The sequence below is a fragment of the Dipodomys spectabilis genome, unplaced genomic scaffold (assembly GCF_019054845.1).
Source record: "Dipodomys spectabilis isolate Male_0828 unplaced genomic scaffold, ASM1905484v1 ptg000163l, whole genome shotgun sequence".
Taxonomy (NCBI): domain Eukaryota; kingdom Metazoa; phylum Chordata; class Mammalia; order Rodentia; family Heteromyidae; genus Dipodomys; species Dipodomys spectabilis.
The window spans coordinates 12,689,825-12,705,501 of NW_024870840.1; the positions used below are offsets into that span (position 1 = coordinate 12,689,825).

Consider the following 15,677-nt stretch of genomic DNA (forward strand, 5'->3'; position numbering starts at 1 on the left):
GGACTTTCCTACCTCGGCTGGCTTTGAATCGTGACCCTCAGATCTCAGCCTCTGGAGAAACCAGGATTACGGTTGGGAGCCACTATACCACCCAGCTTCTCCATCACTTAAAAAATAACCCCTTGCCCTTGTGAAGTTCATAATGGGAGCTCACCAAACTCCAGTTGTGTGGGAGCTTCTAATTAGTCATGCTCACCAATGGAACACGAGGGATATCAACCATTCTAATATGTGTGTGTGTATATATATATATATATATATATATATATATATATATACGCCAGTCCAGGGGCTTGAACTCAAGGCCTGGGCACTGTCCCTGAGCTTATTTTGCTCAAGGCCAGCACTCTGCCACTTGAGCCACAGCACTACTTCTGGCTTTTTCTGTGCATGTAGTACTGAGGAATCGAACCCAGGGCTTCATGCATGCTAGGCAAGCACCTACCACTAAGCTACATTCCCAGCCCCTAGCAGTTTTCTTTAAGTTATTCTTCAGGTTTTGTTCAGAGAGATTACCATTGCATAAGTCAGGTAAGGAATACATTTCATTTTTTGGACAATGTCACCCCTTCCTTCACTTTACCCCAAACACATAACTTTTTTTTTTTATTTTATTTTATTTTATTTTATTTGAGAACATACTGTACAGAGGGGTTACAATTACGTGGGCAGGATAATGCATACATTTCTTACCAAGCATTGCAGCCTCCTCCTTTGTTTACCCTTCACCTCCCTTCCCAGCCTCCCCCCTCCCCCCCACCCAATCATACCCCCCTCCCCCCCACACACCGACATTGTAAAGCTGGTTTTGACATGACATTTTGTACTTCTCATTGTTGCAAGAGGTCCAATGAATGATTGTCATGGAGCAGCCAATGAATGTAGGAAGATGCAAATGATGTTTAGTGGCAAAGCTGGACATGACCACCTGTCTGAGACAAAGGATTGAGTTTGAGTGAGAGAGATACATGGTGTTGCTACTTCAAGGTTGAAGAGGACAGGTCTTTGTTGTTTTTGTTTTTGTTTTTTTTAGGTCCGGTCATGGGGCCTGAACTCTGGGCCTAGGCGCTGTCCCTCAGCTCTTCAGCTCAAGGCTAGTGCTTTACCACTTGAGCCACAGCGCCGCTTCCGGATTTTTTCTTTTTGCTTATGTGGTGCTGAGGAATCGAACCCAGGGCTTCAGGCATGCAAGGCAAGCGCTCTACCACTGAGCCACCTTCCCAGCCCCAGGTCTTTGTTTTTGTCAGTCACTGGGCTTGAACTCTGGGCCTGGGCACTGTCCCTCAACTCTTCAGCTCAAGGCAAGTGCTCTACCACTTGAACCACAGCGTCACTTTTGTTTTCTGGTGGTTTATTGGAGATAAGGGTCTCATGGACTTTCCTTCCCAGGCTGGCTTTGAACCATGATCCTCAGATCTCAGCCTCCTGAGTAGCTAAGATTACAGATGTGATCCACCGGTGCCTGGATCCTGAGCATTTTTCAACAAGGCTAGTGCTCTGTCACTTGATCCATGGCTCTACATTTGGGTTTTTGGTAGTTAATTGGAGATAAGAGTCGCAGGGACCTTCTGCCCAGGCTAGTTCTGAACCTTGATCCTCAGATCTCAGCCTCCTTAGTAACTAGGATTACAGGCATGAGCCACCAGCACACAACTAGTTAATTTTCTAAATCAAGTCCTTGGCCTTCACCACTCACATTCTCTATCTCCAGGTGAAGTGAAGAATTTAAAATATCCTGAAAAAGAAAAAAAACATAGAGAATTTATTTTGTCTTTCCTTTTTTTGACTCACTACAGGTGATGGATTGATGTTATAAACTCTAGTGCATAGACATGTCATGGAATCCAATGGCTATTTCCTTTTTTTCAGTGTGAACGGAAGGACCTCGCTAGCATCTGTGCCCAGTGCCTGGTTACTTCCTCTGCTTCCACTTTAATTCTGAATTATTTTTCTGGTCCTGGGGTTTGAACTCAGGGCCTGGGTGCTGTCCCTGAGCTGCTTTTTAAAAAAGCCTTCAGACTTTTTAAAGTAGTTTATTGGAGATAAGAGTCTCATGGAGTTTCCTGCCTGGGCTGGCTTCGAACCACAATCCTCAGATCTCAGCCTCCTAAGTAGCTAGGATTCCAGGCATGAGCTACCAGCACCTGGCTAATTCTGAATATATATATATATATATTAGACAAATTAGACAAAGCTTGAAATTAGACAAAGCTTTAGCAGGTGGCAGGGGTAGAAAGGCCTGAGGCCCTTTTTCAGGTATGTGCAAGTAAAAAACAATGGTTCTGAGGATAACTTTGAAGAGAGAGAGTAGATAGGCTATTTACTTTAGTCTGCAAACACCTGAAGGGAGGTTTTGGTGTTATTTCCATTCTCAAGATGAGGACAAGGAAGCATTCTCCTACAAATATGCTAGCATCCATTCAAGGCGAAGTGGCCATACACACCAATCAGCTGAGTGGGTTAAATGACCTAATAGTTCCCCAAACTCCATCAGTTCGTTTCTTCTGCCTCCTGGGGAGGGAGTTAAAAAACGACGGGCAGGCTGTGTGACAGAGCACAGGCTGACATGACCCGATGGAGTCCATCTTCATGGGCTGCCGTTTACCCCTCAGGGCCTCAGTTCCAGTCTGCAACATGGCGATCATCACAGTATAAACTTCCCAGTTATAAAAATTAAGATAAAAGGGGGCTGGGAAGGTGGCTCAGTGGTAGAGCGCTTGCCTTGCATGCATGAGGCCCTAGGTTTGATTCCTCAGCACCACATAAGCAAAAAAAAAAAAAAAAAAAAAAAAATGGAAGTGGCGCTGTGGCTCAAGTGGTAGAGCACTAGCCTTGAGCTGAAGAGCTGAGGGACAACACCCAGGCCCAGAGTTCAGGCCCCAAAACTGGACCCCCCACAAAAAAAATTAAGATAAAAGGGGCTGGGAAGGTAGCTCAGTGGTAGAGCGCTTGCCTTGCATGCCTGAGGTCCTGGGTTTGATTCCTCAGCACCACATTAAAAAAAAAAAAATAGGCCCTGTATTCAGTAGGGGTCAATACATTGTTACTTTATTTATTCCTTGACTGGCTAAAAATAATAAGGTTTTGTGATTTTTTTTTTCAGTGTCCATTTTCTGCCACCATCATCCTATGAATGTCTGAGCATTACTATTCTCAAAGGTTTCCCCTTCAGACTGTCTCCTCCTGTTGGATGTAAATGAGTAGTATGTTGCATGGATTTGGTAGAAGTTGAATTGAACTCTTTAAATTCTCATTTTGGCTTGATTTTTGGCCTGTTATAGACCATGGGTCTTACAGACATCATGGAAAACGATAATTTCCTGTGTTTATGATTTTTTCACCCTTGCCTTTATCTGGATTTTAAGCCACCATAGATGTCCTTTTAAAATAAATCTTTATTACATAGAAGCCAAGAAAATAGTCCATTTGATCATTTAAATACAACCCCTGTTTAATTATTGTTTTTGTTTTTGTTGTTGTTGTTGTTTTTGTTTTTTGTTTTGCCAGTCTTGGGGCTTAAACAAGGCCGGGGCTCTGTCTCTGAGCCTCTCTGAACACTACCACGTGAGCCACAGCGCCCCTTCTGGCTTTTTCTATTTATGTGGTATTGAGGAATTGAACCCAGAGCTTCATGCATACTAGACAAATACTCTACCACTAAGCCACAGTCCCAGACCCTGCTTTTAATTCTTAAAAAAATTAATTTACTATGAATTTACACAGATGCAGTGATCTATGCCTAAATTTCCCACACTCAAGAGGGTTAGAGTCAGGATGATCCTGAATTCAAGTTGGGACTCCAACTCTAGTTTTTTTCAAATTCAATCACAAGAAAAAGCAGAGATCTGATAGAAAAATAGAGACCACCACACTTTGTTTTTTTCAGGGGCAGAAAAGTCAAATGTAAACAGAGAATGCAATTCTAAAATAGAAAAGCTTCTGGGTCTTGGTAAGAGGATGAAAAGCAAGGAGCTGATGTGGTCACTAGAGCAAACAGAACCTCTTGGGTAGAATCAGAGGGGTATATTCTGCATCTATGGGGGAAAAAAGACCAGAGAGGAGACAGTTACTTGTTGGAAGAGCCAGATAGAGGTCCTAAAACCTTGCTGGATCACAACTCAACCCAAGAGACAATGTGTGGAAGAAATTGGCTTCTTGCTGGAGGTATTCTGATATCCATTTGTATGTTGCAACATCTTGCCTTGGGCCAAGTGGACAATATTAGATTTCCATTTCTGCCTTCTGATCTATGAAAATGGAATGTCTTTACCAAAGCTTTCTTCTTCATTTGACGATGGCATAAATGATCTTTTCCATCACGTGGCTCAGCTATGAAAGATGGCAAGGTCATTTAAAGGACACTTGTGTTTTCCCTATACCTGTGAATTACATCACATCCTGCCAGGTTTTCTAAGACAGCCTGTAAGATGATATGTTTTGTTTTCTCCTTGGTTATATATTTTTCTCTCTCATTAGATAAATATACCAGTAATGTGGTTTTATTTTTTCCTTTCTCCTCACGCACACACACAAAAAATAATAGTGATGAAAAAAATGTGCTGGTTGCCATTTGCCAGTCCTGAATTGATCTTTTCCTTTCCATGTATTCAATTTTCTGCCCTCATGCCAGTCTGACTAGGCTACTAGGAGACTCTGTGTATAGTGATGGCTGCTCATTGTAAGGCATTGATCTGCCTGTGCAGAGTGACTTGTTTAGAAAAAAGAATGGGCACTCTCATATGTGGAAGCTAGATCTGAAATAGAACTGGACACGACAACTATTCAGGATTCCAGACATTCACACACAATCAGACTAAAAGAGGATGCCAGCAGAGGAGGAGCCCAAAGGCATAACTGTCCCGAACACGTAGAATACTATTTATCAAAACGAATTCCAGAAAATGGAAACAGATTGTTCATGTGTATTGTGTGTGTGTATGTATATATGTGTCCATGTGTGTGCTTGTTTCTCTTCCTGTTCTTTGGGAGGATGCAGAAAGGGAGGGAGGGAGGAGGAACAAGCGCAATCATGCTGTTCAGTATATACTACGTGGAAGATGAACTATGTAACTTGTGGACAGGGACAGAAAAACTGAAGGGAAAGCAAAGGAAGGGGTGACATTGTCCAAAAGAGAAATGTATGCACTATCTGAATTGTGAAATGGTAACCCCTCTGTACAACACCTTAATGATAACAATAAAATTTAAAAAAAAAAGTTTAAGCCGGGAGCCGGTGTCTCACGCCTATAATCCTACCTACTCAGGAGGCTGAGATATGCGGATCGTGGTTCAAAGCCAGCCCGGGCAAGAAAAGCTGTGAAACTCTTGTCTCCAATAAACCACCAGAAAACCAAGAGTGGCGCTGTGGCTCAAGTGGTAGAGCGCTAGCCTTGAGCTGAAGAGCTGATGGACAGTGCTCAGGGTTAGAGTTCAAGCCCTATGACCAACAAAAAAAAAAAAAAGAAAGAAAGAAAGAAAAAAATTTATTAAAAAAAATGAATGGAAAGTGCCAGACATAGACAAAGATAAGGCTTCTAGAATCTCACAATGTGCCTGCTTTTCCTATCTTCATATTTAATTTAATAGTTGTGTGGGAGAGACTGTTTAAAAGCAGTCACCTTCAGTAACCCCTACTTCCTGTTCTGGAGATGAGGTATCCGGTTCATTTGTATATCATGAACTTCTGGTTCTCAGTCCCTGCAGGGACTCAACAGGGAGAAGCTGATACTCTTTGGTTATGACTATAACTTGCATTCCTTGAAAATGAATATATTCTTTAACAGAAATTTTCTCTCTACAGACTTTGTAGAGGGAATGGTTCCATAATCTTGAATCATAGAACTTTGAAATTTTGTGATAGGTATAGGTAGAAATCATCTCTAGGTATATGCACTTCAAGAAACCACACTGAGCGGTTAATTCTGTCTCCCAGGGAACAGCAGCTTCTTTTGCAATAAAATACAGTGCTACAGAGGCAAAGATGGTCTTATCATCTTTCCGACGTGTCTCTCATGAGGGCAGGACAGTGGCTGTGGTACTTTGGTGCCCTAGCCCTCTGAGGAAAGGGGGAGTTTAATGTCTGTAACCACTCCATGTTAGACATTTGGAGATGTGCTTGCCATTCACTCTGCCTCGCTTCCTACTCAGAGGGACCCAATAGTTATAGAGCAGAGATTGTGGCCATTTTTCTAGAGATGACACATTAGGCTTAGTTGCCCCTGTTGGCAGCTACATGGGGGGGGGGGGGGTAACAATGCTAAGGCTACCTGGATTCTTCATCTCACCTTTGCTTTTTCCATCATTCCACTCTACCACCATGTAGTACCATTCCAGTCCTCACTAAATATCACCCACCAGAAGGTAGTGTGTGTGTGTGTGTGTGTGTGGGTGTGTGGGTGTGTGGGTGTGTGGGTGTATGTCTTGATTATCATGATCCTCATAATCATAACCATCAAGATATATCAAGACAGCATGGTCCTTTGTCAATATACAGGGGCAAAATGGCAGCTGGAATGGAGCAGCCAGAGGTTGTGCAAAGTAATCCTTCTCTGTGAGAAAGAAGACTAATACTTCCATTTCCCTTTTCATGTCTAGAAAATGAAGTTGCAGCCCCAGCTCCACCTCCAGAAGGTAAGTGAAAACATGGTCTCACAACTCTGAGCTGCAAATACAGAAGTCCATCCAGCGAGGTTTGTCTGCGGATGCTGTGAGCTTTACCCGACATCCTCCTGAGACATCCCGCGGTGACAGCCGCGAGAAGTTGATTACCGCCCTAACAGGGCTCTTTCCTACAGATCCACCTGAAATGACAATTTACATACAGTATGGGAATGAGTTCCGTGTAAGTTGTTGCTATGCTCTAATTTTACATTGCTAGAGACAAAGGATATTATGTGGAGGAGGGCTGGGTTCCCCATTCTACTGAAATCAAACAGAGTCTATATCAGGGGGCCCTTTCCAAGTCAGACACTTCCAGAAATGTCTTGAAGGAGTTTCCAGAAAGTTTTGGGGGTTCTCTGAGGCCTAACTTCAGGGATCCTGAAGTCTTAGTAGTCTGTTGTCACCACCAGATGGCAACAACAGCTAAAGAAAAAAAAAAAACCCAAAAACAAAAAACACAGCATTGAATGAAATGATTCAGCAAAATCTTTGGCAGCTCAGCACTGTGCCAGCTACACACGGTGCATGCAGCCCTGTTTTTAACATCCATATGGGCCTAAGGAAGAGAACAGGGTAAAGGAATAGTAAGCTAATTGGGCAATTAAACCCTCAATGGAGTCCTTCAGAATCATTTGTCTGCCTGCTCCTGCTAAATAAGATGGAAGCAACCACCAAAATCCTGTGCATTTTTTCCATTGAAGCACCAAAAATGGCCAGACGCCGGTGACTCACACCTGTAATCCTAGCTACTCAGGAGGCTAAGATTTGAGGATTACAGTTCAAAGCCAGCTGGGGCAAGAAAGTCCATGAGACTTTTATCTCAAATTAACTACCAGAAAACTGGAAGTGGCACTGTGGCTCAAGTGGTAGAGCATTTGCCTTGAGCTGAAGAGCTGAGGGACAGCGCCTAGGCCCAGAGTTCAAGCCCCAACCAACCACTCTTTCTCCTTATAGAGAATGAGAAATTGGCAAGAATTACTCATGGAGTGGTCACTAGAGGCTAGAGGAGCAGGCTGACCCTGGGAAAGGATGCAGCACTACCTATCCAATACTTGTTAACAAATAGGTACAAACATACTATAACCAACAAAGCGTGAAAACATTTTCCTATACCATTTGTGTACAGCCAAGGAAGAAACAACATATAGCCTGGAAAACACAGAAATAAAATACATTAAGATGTTAGGCAATGCTATAATAACAACCTCCTACCCGCCCCCGCCACCCCAGGGTCATAAGGAATTACATGCAAGTCACCTAAACTGACAGTACGGTATGACACCAAGCGGGTGGAGAGAGTCTGTGTAAAATGGTTCAGCCAAGGTGAAAGCAAGAACTTGAATAAGGCCTCAGTTTCTGGTCTTTTTATTGGAAATTTATGAGGGGATTACGATGCATTCCCGTCCTGAAGCTCATTTCACAGAGGGCAATGCAAAAAATCTAGCTGCTCACAAAAGCCCTTTTGTCCCACTAGAAACACTGGATTCACACACTGAAATCCTTCAATAGGATAGCAGAGGACTGCTGGGTATCCAAATGAATGAAATGGGCCCAGTGCCCTAAGAGTTCAAACAGGGGCCAGCTCAGCTTTAGTTTTCTGTAGATCTTGATCTGAAATCAATGGAGCTGTATGACGTTCTTGACATCTTCTTCTTTGTTGGTCTGTTTCCTCCTTGTACATACAGACTTATTTGGAACAGCACTGACTATACTGGGAGCCTATTGGCCACTAGAGATAAGCCCTTCCCTTCTTCTTGTTGTTGCACTGAACCACTAGGAGGTTACCCTTAGTAGGCCGCATCATATTTTATATTCATCACACAAGATTGACATCCTATGCTGAATGTCTGCTAAAATTATCTGTTGTTGTTAACTGAGATTTATGTCTTTAATCGAGAGCAAGTGGAGAAAATTCATGCTTGAAACTATATATATATATATATATATATATATATATATATATATGCAAAATAAATCCTATTTTCAGATGATTAAACTAACATGATTCCAAAAACAGAATTGTAGATAGACTATTTGGTCTTAATTGATAAAAAAAATATGCTGTTATTGAGCTCATAGTGTGTTTGTTTCTACCAAATCCAATCCAGAAGATTCCTATGCACACCAAAACTTTTTCTTTGAAACCACATATATTTCCCTATGACATCTAGAAGACCACCCTAAGGCCAGGAGCTAGTAGCTCATGTCTGTAATCCTGGCTACTCAGGAGGCTGAGATCTGAGGATCATTTTTCAAAGCCAGCCCTGTCAGGAAAGTCTATGAGACTCTTATCTTCAATTAACTACCAGAAAACTGGAAATGGTGCTGTGGCTCAAAGTAGAATACTAGCCTGGAGCTAAAAAGCTCAGGGATGGGACAGTGCCCAGGCTCTGAGTTCAAGCACCACAACTGACAAAAAAAAAAAAGACAACTACCCTACTGGAACTCTTCACCTGGATCAAATTTATGCAAAAAACCAATCTCTTATTGGGGGCTAAAAATGAATAACTCACATATACTCAATTCTATTCCAGTATGTTTTCTAGCACGTCCCAGTATAACTGAACATACTTTACCAAAATATTCTTGTGTATAACAAAATATTCTTGTGTCTATATTAACAACATATTCTTGTGTATAATTTTTAAACAATTTGACTTATTTTTATTGAAGTTCAGCATAACTCTACATTGTACTTCCAAAATTCTTAATTCATGTACAGTGTAATGAGAATGTAGCATCGTTAATGATGTCATTTATTTCTTCCCTCCCCTCCATTCTGTTGCTCATTCCATAATGGAAGCCTTTCAGGCATGTTTTAAAATGTATTTGTGCTTTCCACACAGAACCAAATAAAGAGAAGGAAGCCGGAACTGGACCAGCAAAAGGTGAGTTGGAGGAAGAGTGAGGCTGAATGCAACGGAATCAGAAGCAGGAAGACTAATAGGATGGCCCCATGAAATTTCTCTGCATTATCTCCCTCTTTCATTAACTTCTTTTGCATCTTATCTGCATGAGTCAATCAGCATTATGGCCAACAGTTCTTTGCCCAGTTTGCATTGCACACATTTTGAACAGAAAAACAACAAAGGATAAAAATATCACGCACCGTGAAGAAGCGATGCCAGCCGGTTAACTGATGGCTTTTACGTTCTCTCGTGCAAGCAGAAGAAAAGAAGCGATTGATCCTAAGATTATATCCGTTGGGAATTTACCTAGATTGTTGGCGTGTATGTGTTCTTTAATCAATATCTTCATGCTATTATGTGAATTGTTCTAGGTGTTCACTGGTAGCTTTGAAAGCTGGCTTCTCACTTTCTATGGATTGTACACCTTTGAGATTGATTTGCAGGGCTGGATAACACTACCTGAAGCAAACATCGTGTTGTTTTTAACTGTTTGGAAACTCACTCTTAAACTATTGCCTTTTTTTTTTTTTACATTTTTCAGAGACAGTTAAGTTTTAGAGAATTCATTCATGTTAGTATATACTTTGATGATTCTGAGCAATGCTGATTCCTTTCCTTCACTACAGATGAAGTCATTTTGCCATTACTCTCTATCTGTTTCAAGCTAAAGGGCATTACTCTCGTAGGAGAGGAAAGGTTTCACGGAAGTAGGTTTAACAATTATGCTTTGTATTTTTTTTTTTTTGGTCGGCCGTGGGGCTTGAACTCTGGGCCTGGGCACTGTCCCTCAGCTCTTCAGCTCAAGGCGAGCACTCTACCACTTGAGCTACAGCGCCACTTCCGGTTTTCTGGTGGTTTATTGGAGGTAGGTGTCTCACAGTCTCTCCTGTCCGGGCTGGCTTTGAACCGCGATCCTCAGATCTCAGCCTCCTGAGTAGCTTGGATTACAGGCGTGAGCCACCAGCGCCCGGCTATGCTTTGTATTTTTGTATCAACGGTTTCACATGTCAACCTTTTATTTATATCACGAATAAGGTCCTTTAAACTTTAAAATTATTATTTCCTGACCGCAAGAAGTTTCTCCTGGGACCCCTGCCTCAACCCTGCTGAAGGGCTGTTAAGTATCTCTTTGTTCTTAGTATGCCATGTTTCATTTCCTAATTCCAATGCTATTCTTGTCTCCAATGCATTAACAAAACATTTTTTTTCTCTCTCTCTTTTCCAGTACCTTGGATCACTTTTCTTCAGCTAACTTGAACTTACACTCTCATAACTGAAACACATAATGCTAGCATTCTCTTTGTCCTTGACCTTCCGTGGCTTTCATGGGGAGTCACGTGGACACTCTGCCACGTGAGCCACAGTTTGAATGTCATTTTCTTATGGAATGCAGACAGTGCAAACTCCTAGAAATCTTTCCATGAGATAGATTCAAACATGTTTGGACATCCTGGCTGAAAGACACATAACTGTAACTATTCTCTCCAAGGCTGATGGGATACACCTCTGCTTCCAAATTTGGGAAGGTGCTTGGACCAGGCTGTGAAGTTCAACCAAGAGAGCCACTGATGTCATCCCAGAGGGAAAGCTATCAAAGCCTGTGTCTGGCCCCTAGTTAGACAGTCACCATATGATACTATAGTTGTTTGTTTAAATGGGTTCTCTGTAAGTTAAAAGCAACCAATAATCAGAAACTCGTTTCTTCCCAGAGAACATAGTATGCTGAAAGATAAAAACGAAATAGCTAGGGCATTCTAAAATTTGTTGCTTCCCCCCCTCTACTTTTTTTTTTTTACATTTTCAGAAGTTAAGGCAGCCTGGGCCACATGTAGTCACATGCTCAGGTTCATCAACTGCTGTAGCTGTGCAATTGCCCTAGATGACTGGAAAGCAAATGGACTTAGAACAGAAAGTGAAATCCCTAAATAAGCAATACACACACACACACACACACACACACACACACACACACATCTCCAAATACTATGCACTTTGTACTTTCATAAAGGACAGGGACATTTCAAAAATATACTTAAGCAAAAAGTAGAATAATTTTTTTTGCTGCTTCAGCTGAGAAAGAAACCCCTCATGAGGTAAATGGGATTAATGGGTAAAACTTCACTTCTCTCCAGTATTAACTAGAAGGTCCTCCCCTGCTCTCTCCTCCTCCTCTCCATCCATCTAGCTTCTGTTTTTAAACTCTGCAACTCAGGTTTCATTCATTTGTACAGCTTACCGCTGATCACCCTGGCTTATTCCCACCTTTCTGTCTTCCTTCTGACTTCTCTTGGACCTGTTGCCTCTGCCATTTACTCTCGTCCCTCTTAGTCACGTATTAATGGTTGACTCCTTTCCCTAACAGGCTGTCTGCTTTTTGATGGTCAGGCACCATGTCTTAACACCTCTTTGGGTCCTTCATCTCATTACTTCTAGATCTGGCAGAGAGCTGCGTGAGACAATAGCCCAATAAGTACGTGTAGAATGAACTAACCATTGACTTTCCATGCTGGCTTACCTGCTGACCAAACCAATGATGGGAATCTGGGCAGATCTGTATTTCCACTCAACATGTTTTGTTGGACAGAATGAGCATCCTAGGCTCACTCTGAGCATTCAGAAGGAGGCAGTAGCACAAAACAGATGAATGGCCTCCACTGTGGGACCAAATTGCTGACAGCTACTGAGCAAGGTCATGCCTAGATATTAGCTCATTAGTCAGTCATCCTGGGGGCCTTTTACTATTAGCATGCACTTTAGTCTTCTATCTAATTGAAGTGTATTCAACAAATAGCTCCAAGGCTGTCACTGTTAAAAAATTTTCATAGTAATGCAGTCTTAACATACTTTTTAGATTGACTGAATCATTCTGGGACAGATGAAAAATGTTCTGAAAAAAATATATATATACATGTATATTTATATACATACATGTAAGTGTATGAAATATAAACATGTGTATTTATATATGTGTAGGTAGTTGCCATGGAAAGTTGCTTGGTTTCAATATCAATCTGGTAGGTAACGTTTGTGGTTCACACTACCAACTTCTTCCAATGTATTAAGGGTCTCTGCTTGGGAAATAGCTGATTTGCCAGGAAAGGGTTTTATTATTTCTGGTTTGCATGCTTGTTTGCCTCTGGACTTGTTGTCCATCCAGCTATCCAGTTCCCTTAATACTAAGCACTTTGTCCTAGGTCCTAGGCTGAATATCTTGGAATCAAAGCATAGAGATGGCAATAAAGAAATGTGCCTCACCAATCAGTAATACAAGAAGTTAAATAAGCAAGTCTTTTTAAGAGTGGTCATGCTGGGAGGTAATGCCTTTATAAAAAATATAATGCTGCTGTGGCTTAGAATTCTTCTAGAATAATCACAGGTGCAAATTAATATGATGCTAAATACATTTTCTATATCCTCACTATGGACAAAGGTTTGCTTTTTATCTTAGCATTTACTCATTCAGCAAGTATTTACTGAAAGTTGGCTGTGTGCTAGGCACGGATCTGGGCACAAGGTCCTGTCCTGAGGCCAACTTTTGTTCTAGAGGGAAGAGCAAACATTAATAGAGGGCATTGGATTTCAGTCTCAGAAGCCAAAAAGTCACAAAGGGCCTTTGTAGAGAATAATGTAGTTAAGCAAGTGAGATTGTATCTTTGTATTTTTTCCTTTTTCTCTCTTTCCCTCTCTCTTTCTCTCTTTCTTCTTTCTGTCTCTGTCTCTCTCTGTGTCTCTGTCTCTGTCTGTCTGTCTGTCTGTCTCTCTCTCTTTTGCTTGCTTGCTTCTAGCATCCTATGTGATGGTGTGTTGGTATCTTAACAATGTTTCCTGTGGAAAATATCCAAACTGGTTCTATGCCTGGTCCCAAATGTGGTGACAATATAAGAATCAGAGAGGGGCTGGGAAGGTGGCTCAGTGGTAGAGTGCACTACATAAGCAGAAAAAGCCGAAAGTGGTGCTGTGGCTCAAGTGGTAGAGCACTTGCCTTGAGCTGAAGAGCTCCAGGACAGCGCTCGGGCCCAAAATTCAAGCCCCATGACAGACCAAAAAAAACAAAACAAAACAGAATCATATATTACTTTGAATACCAGTGTTCATTTTTATGCCTAAATTCTGATGTTTAGAAAACATAATTTTATATCTCTTTTGCTTACAGTCTGTGTATTTTTGCATAAGCCTATTTGAGACAATTACTTTCTCTTTTGTTTCCTTCTAGAAAAACAGTTGCTTTTGGTAATGACTTTAAGGAAAATAAAAACTTGCTTTGATTTCCAAGATATGAATAGTACCCCATAAACTATCTCAATAGAATCCTGTGCATATTAAATATCTCACATAACTCGAGATGGAAAGTCTTCCTTCTGGCACAAATGTAGCTGGCAAATGAGGAAATGAATCAGTGGTAGTTCTAATTATATTCTCCTAAATGATGTATTGTTATACAATTTAAAAATATATATAATATGTATATTGCTCTTCATCTAGGTTACTTTAGATTTTCAGTAACATTGTCCTTTTTTGTTTTGTGTTGTTTTTTGTTTTCTTTTTGTCAGTCGTGAGTCTTAAACTTTGGGACTGAGCACTGTCCCTGAGCTCTTCAGCTCAAGGCTAGCACTCTACCATTTGAACTACAACACCAATCCCTGGTTCTTTTAACTAGAATGCTAAAACACTTTAATGACATTTACCTTTAGGAGCCACACAATCAACCATCCATAAAAATGTCCCTGTACTCTTCCTATGTGCTGTAATTTTATTTCTTCTTGATAACAAGCTTTCTAAAAATTAATATCATTATATTCTTCCATTCTAGGACCCAGCTATTGTAAGAAACATTGATTTATCAGGTTTTTTGGGGAGAAAAATCTCATTAAATGTACATACTATGTTTTGTTTTGTTTTGCCAGTTGTGGGACTTGAACTCTGCCTGGACACTGTCCTTGAGCTCCTCAGCTCAAGGCAAGTACCCTACCACTTGAGCCATAGCGCCACTTCCAGTTTTCTGGTGGTTTATTGGAGATAGGAGTCTCACAGACATTCCTGCCCCAGCTGGTTTTGAACCGCAATCTTCAGATCTCAGCCTTCTGATTAGCTAGGATTACAGGCATGAGCCACTGGAGCCTGCCTTCATACTATGTTTTGTAAAGATCAACTTCTTAAAACACTTATCTTCTTCTTAAGGAAATGTGAAGATTAATCAAATGATGGCTCCTGCCTGTAATCTCAGCTCCTTTGAGGCAGAGATGGAGGATAGAGGCCCAGGCTAGCCCATAAAACGTTAGACAGAGAACCTATCTGTAAAACAATCTAAAAATTAAGCGAACTAGAATTATGGCTTAAGTAGTAGAGTACTTACCTAAAGTCCTGAGTGTAATCCCTACACCCCCCACTGCCCAACACACATGTACAACCTCACAATTAATATTTACTGCTGTTACTCTCTTCTTCATGTTGTTTTTACTGTTAGTTTAGTCACATAAACCAATTATCTACCATCATTGATTACCCTGAATGAAAAATTAATGGATTGGTCTAAATCAGACAAGGTATTAAAGCGGTATGTAAGTGATGTTTGCTTATAAGTCACATTTAGTTTAGTTTTACATGCTTTGATCTTATTGTACAATCTTAACAGTTGTTTATATTACTTATTTTTTAAATTTTAAATAGAAAATTTTAAATAAGCTGTAAGCAGAAGCAATTTTATGCTCAGTAGAGTCAAGAAAGTCATCAGAGTAGAGTTGCTATTATTCCATGGCATGATTCTCACTCATATCCCAGAGTATTTACTTGCAACCCCTAAAGTCCCAGGCTGTGCTATAAGTCTGAGCTTTCTCTTTACTCTCCAGAAGTTCTTCTCTGGGAACTTTGATTGTTTAAAAAATTATTTTTATGGCTTCACAAATGTTATTTTCCTGTGATTTAAAAAATATGAGTAAAAGTCTGTTGTGGCTGGGTACTAGTGGCTCACATCTAGAATCCTAGCTACTCAAAAGGCTGAGATTTGAGGTTCTCAATTCCAAGCCAGCCTGGGTAGGGAAGTCCATGAAATTCTTATCTAACTGAAAGTGGGGCTGTGGCTCAAGTCATAAAGCTTTGAGCAGAAAAGGC

The 15,677-nt window shown here is 41.0% G+C and overlaps 1 protein-coding gene across 1 annotated transcript in view; it reads left to right on the top strand.

Annotated features, from left to right (window-relative positions):
* Positions 1-15,677, top strand: part of Mybpc1 (myosin binding protein C1) — a 93,869-nt gene that overhangs the window by 16,025 nt on the left and 62,167 nt on the right. Inside the window, exons 2-3 of the mRNA XM_042693283.1 lie at positions 6,595-6,630; positions 9,507-9,548. Coding sequence (XP_042549217.1) covers positions 6,595-6,630; positions 9,507-9,548 — 78 coding nt within the window. The remainder of the gene's footprint in view (positions 1-6,594; positions 6,631-9,506; positions 9,549-15,677) is intronic.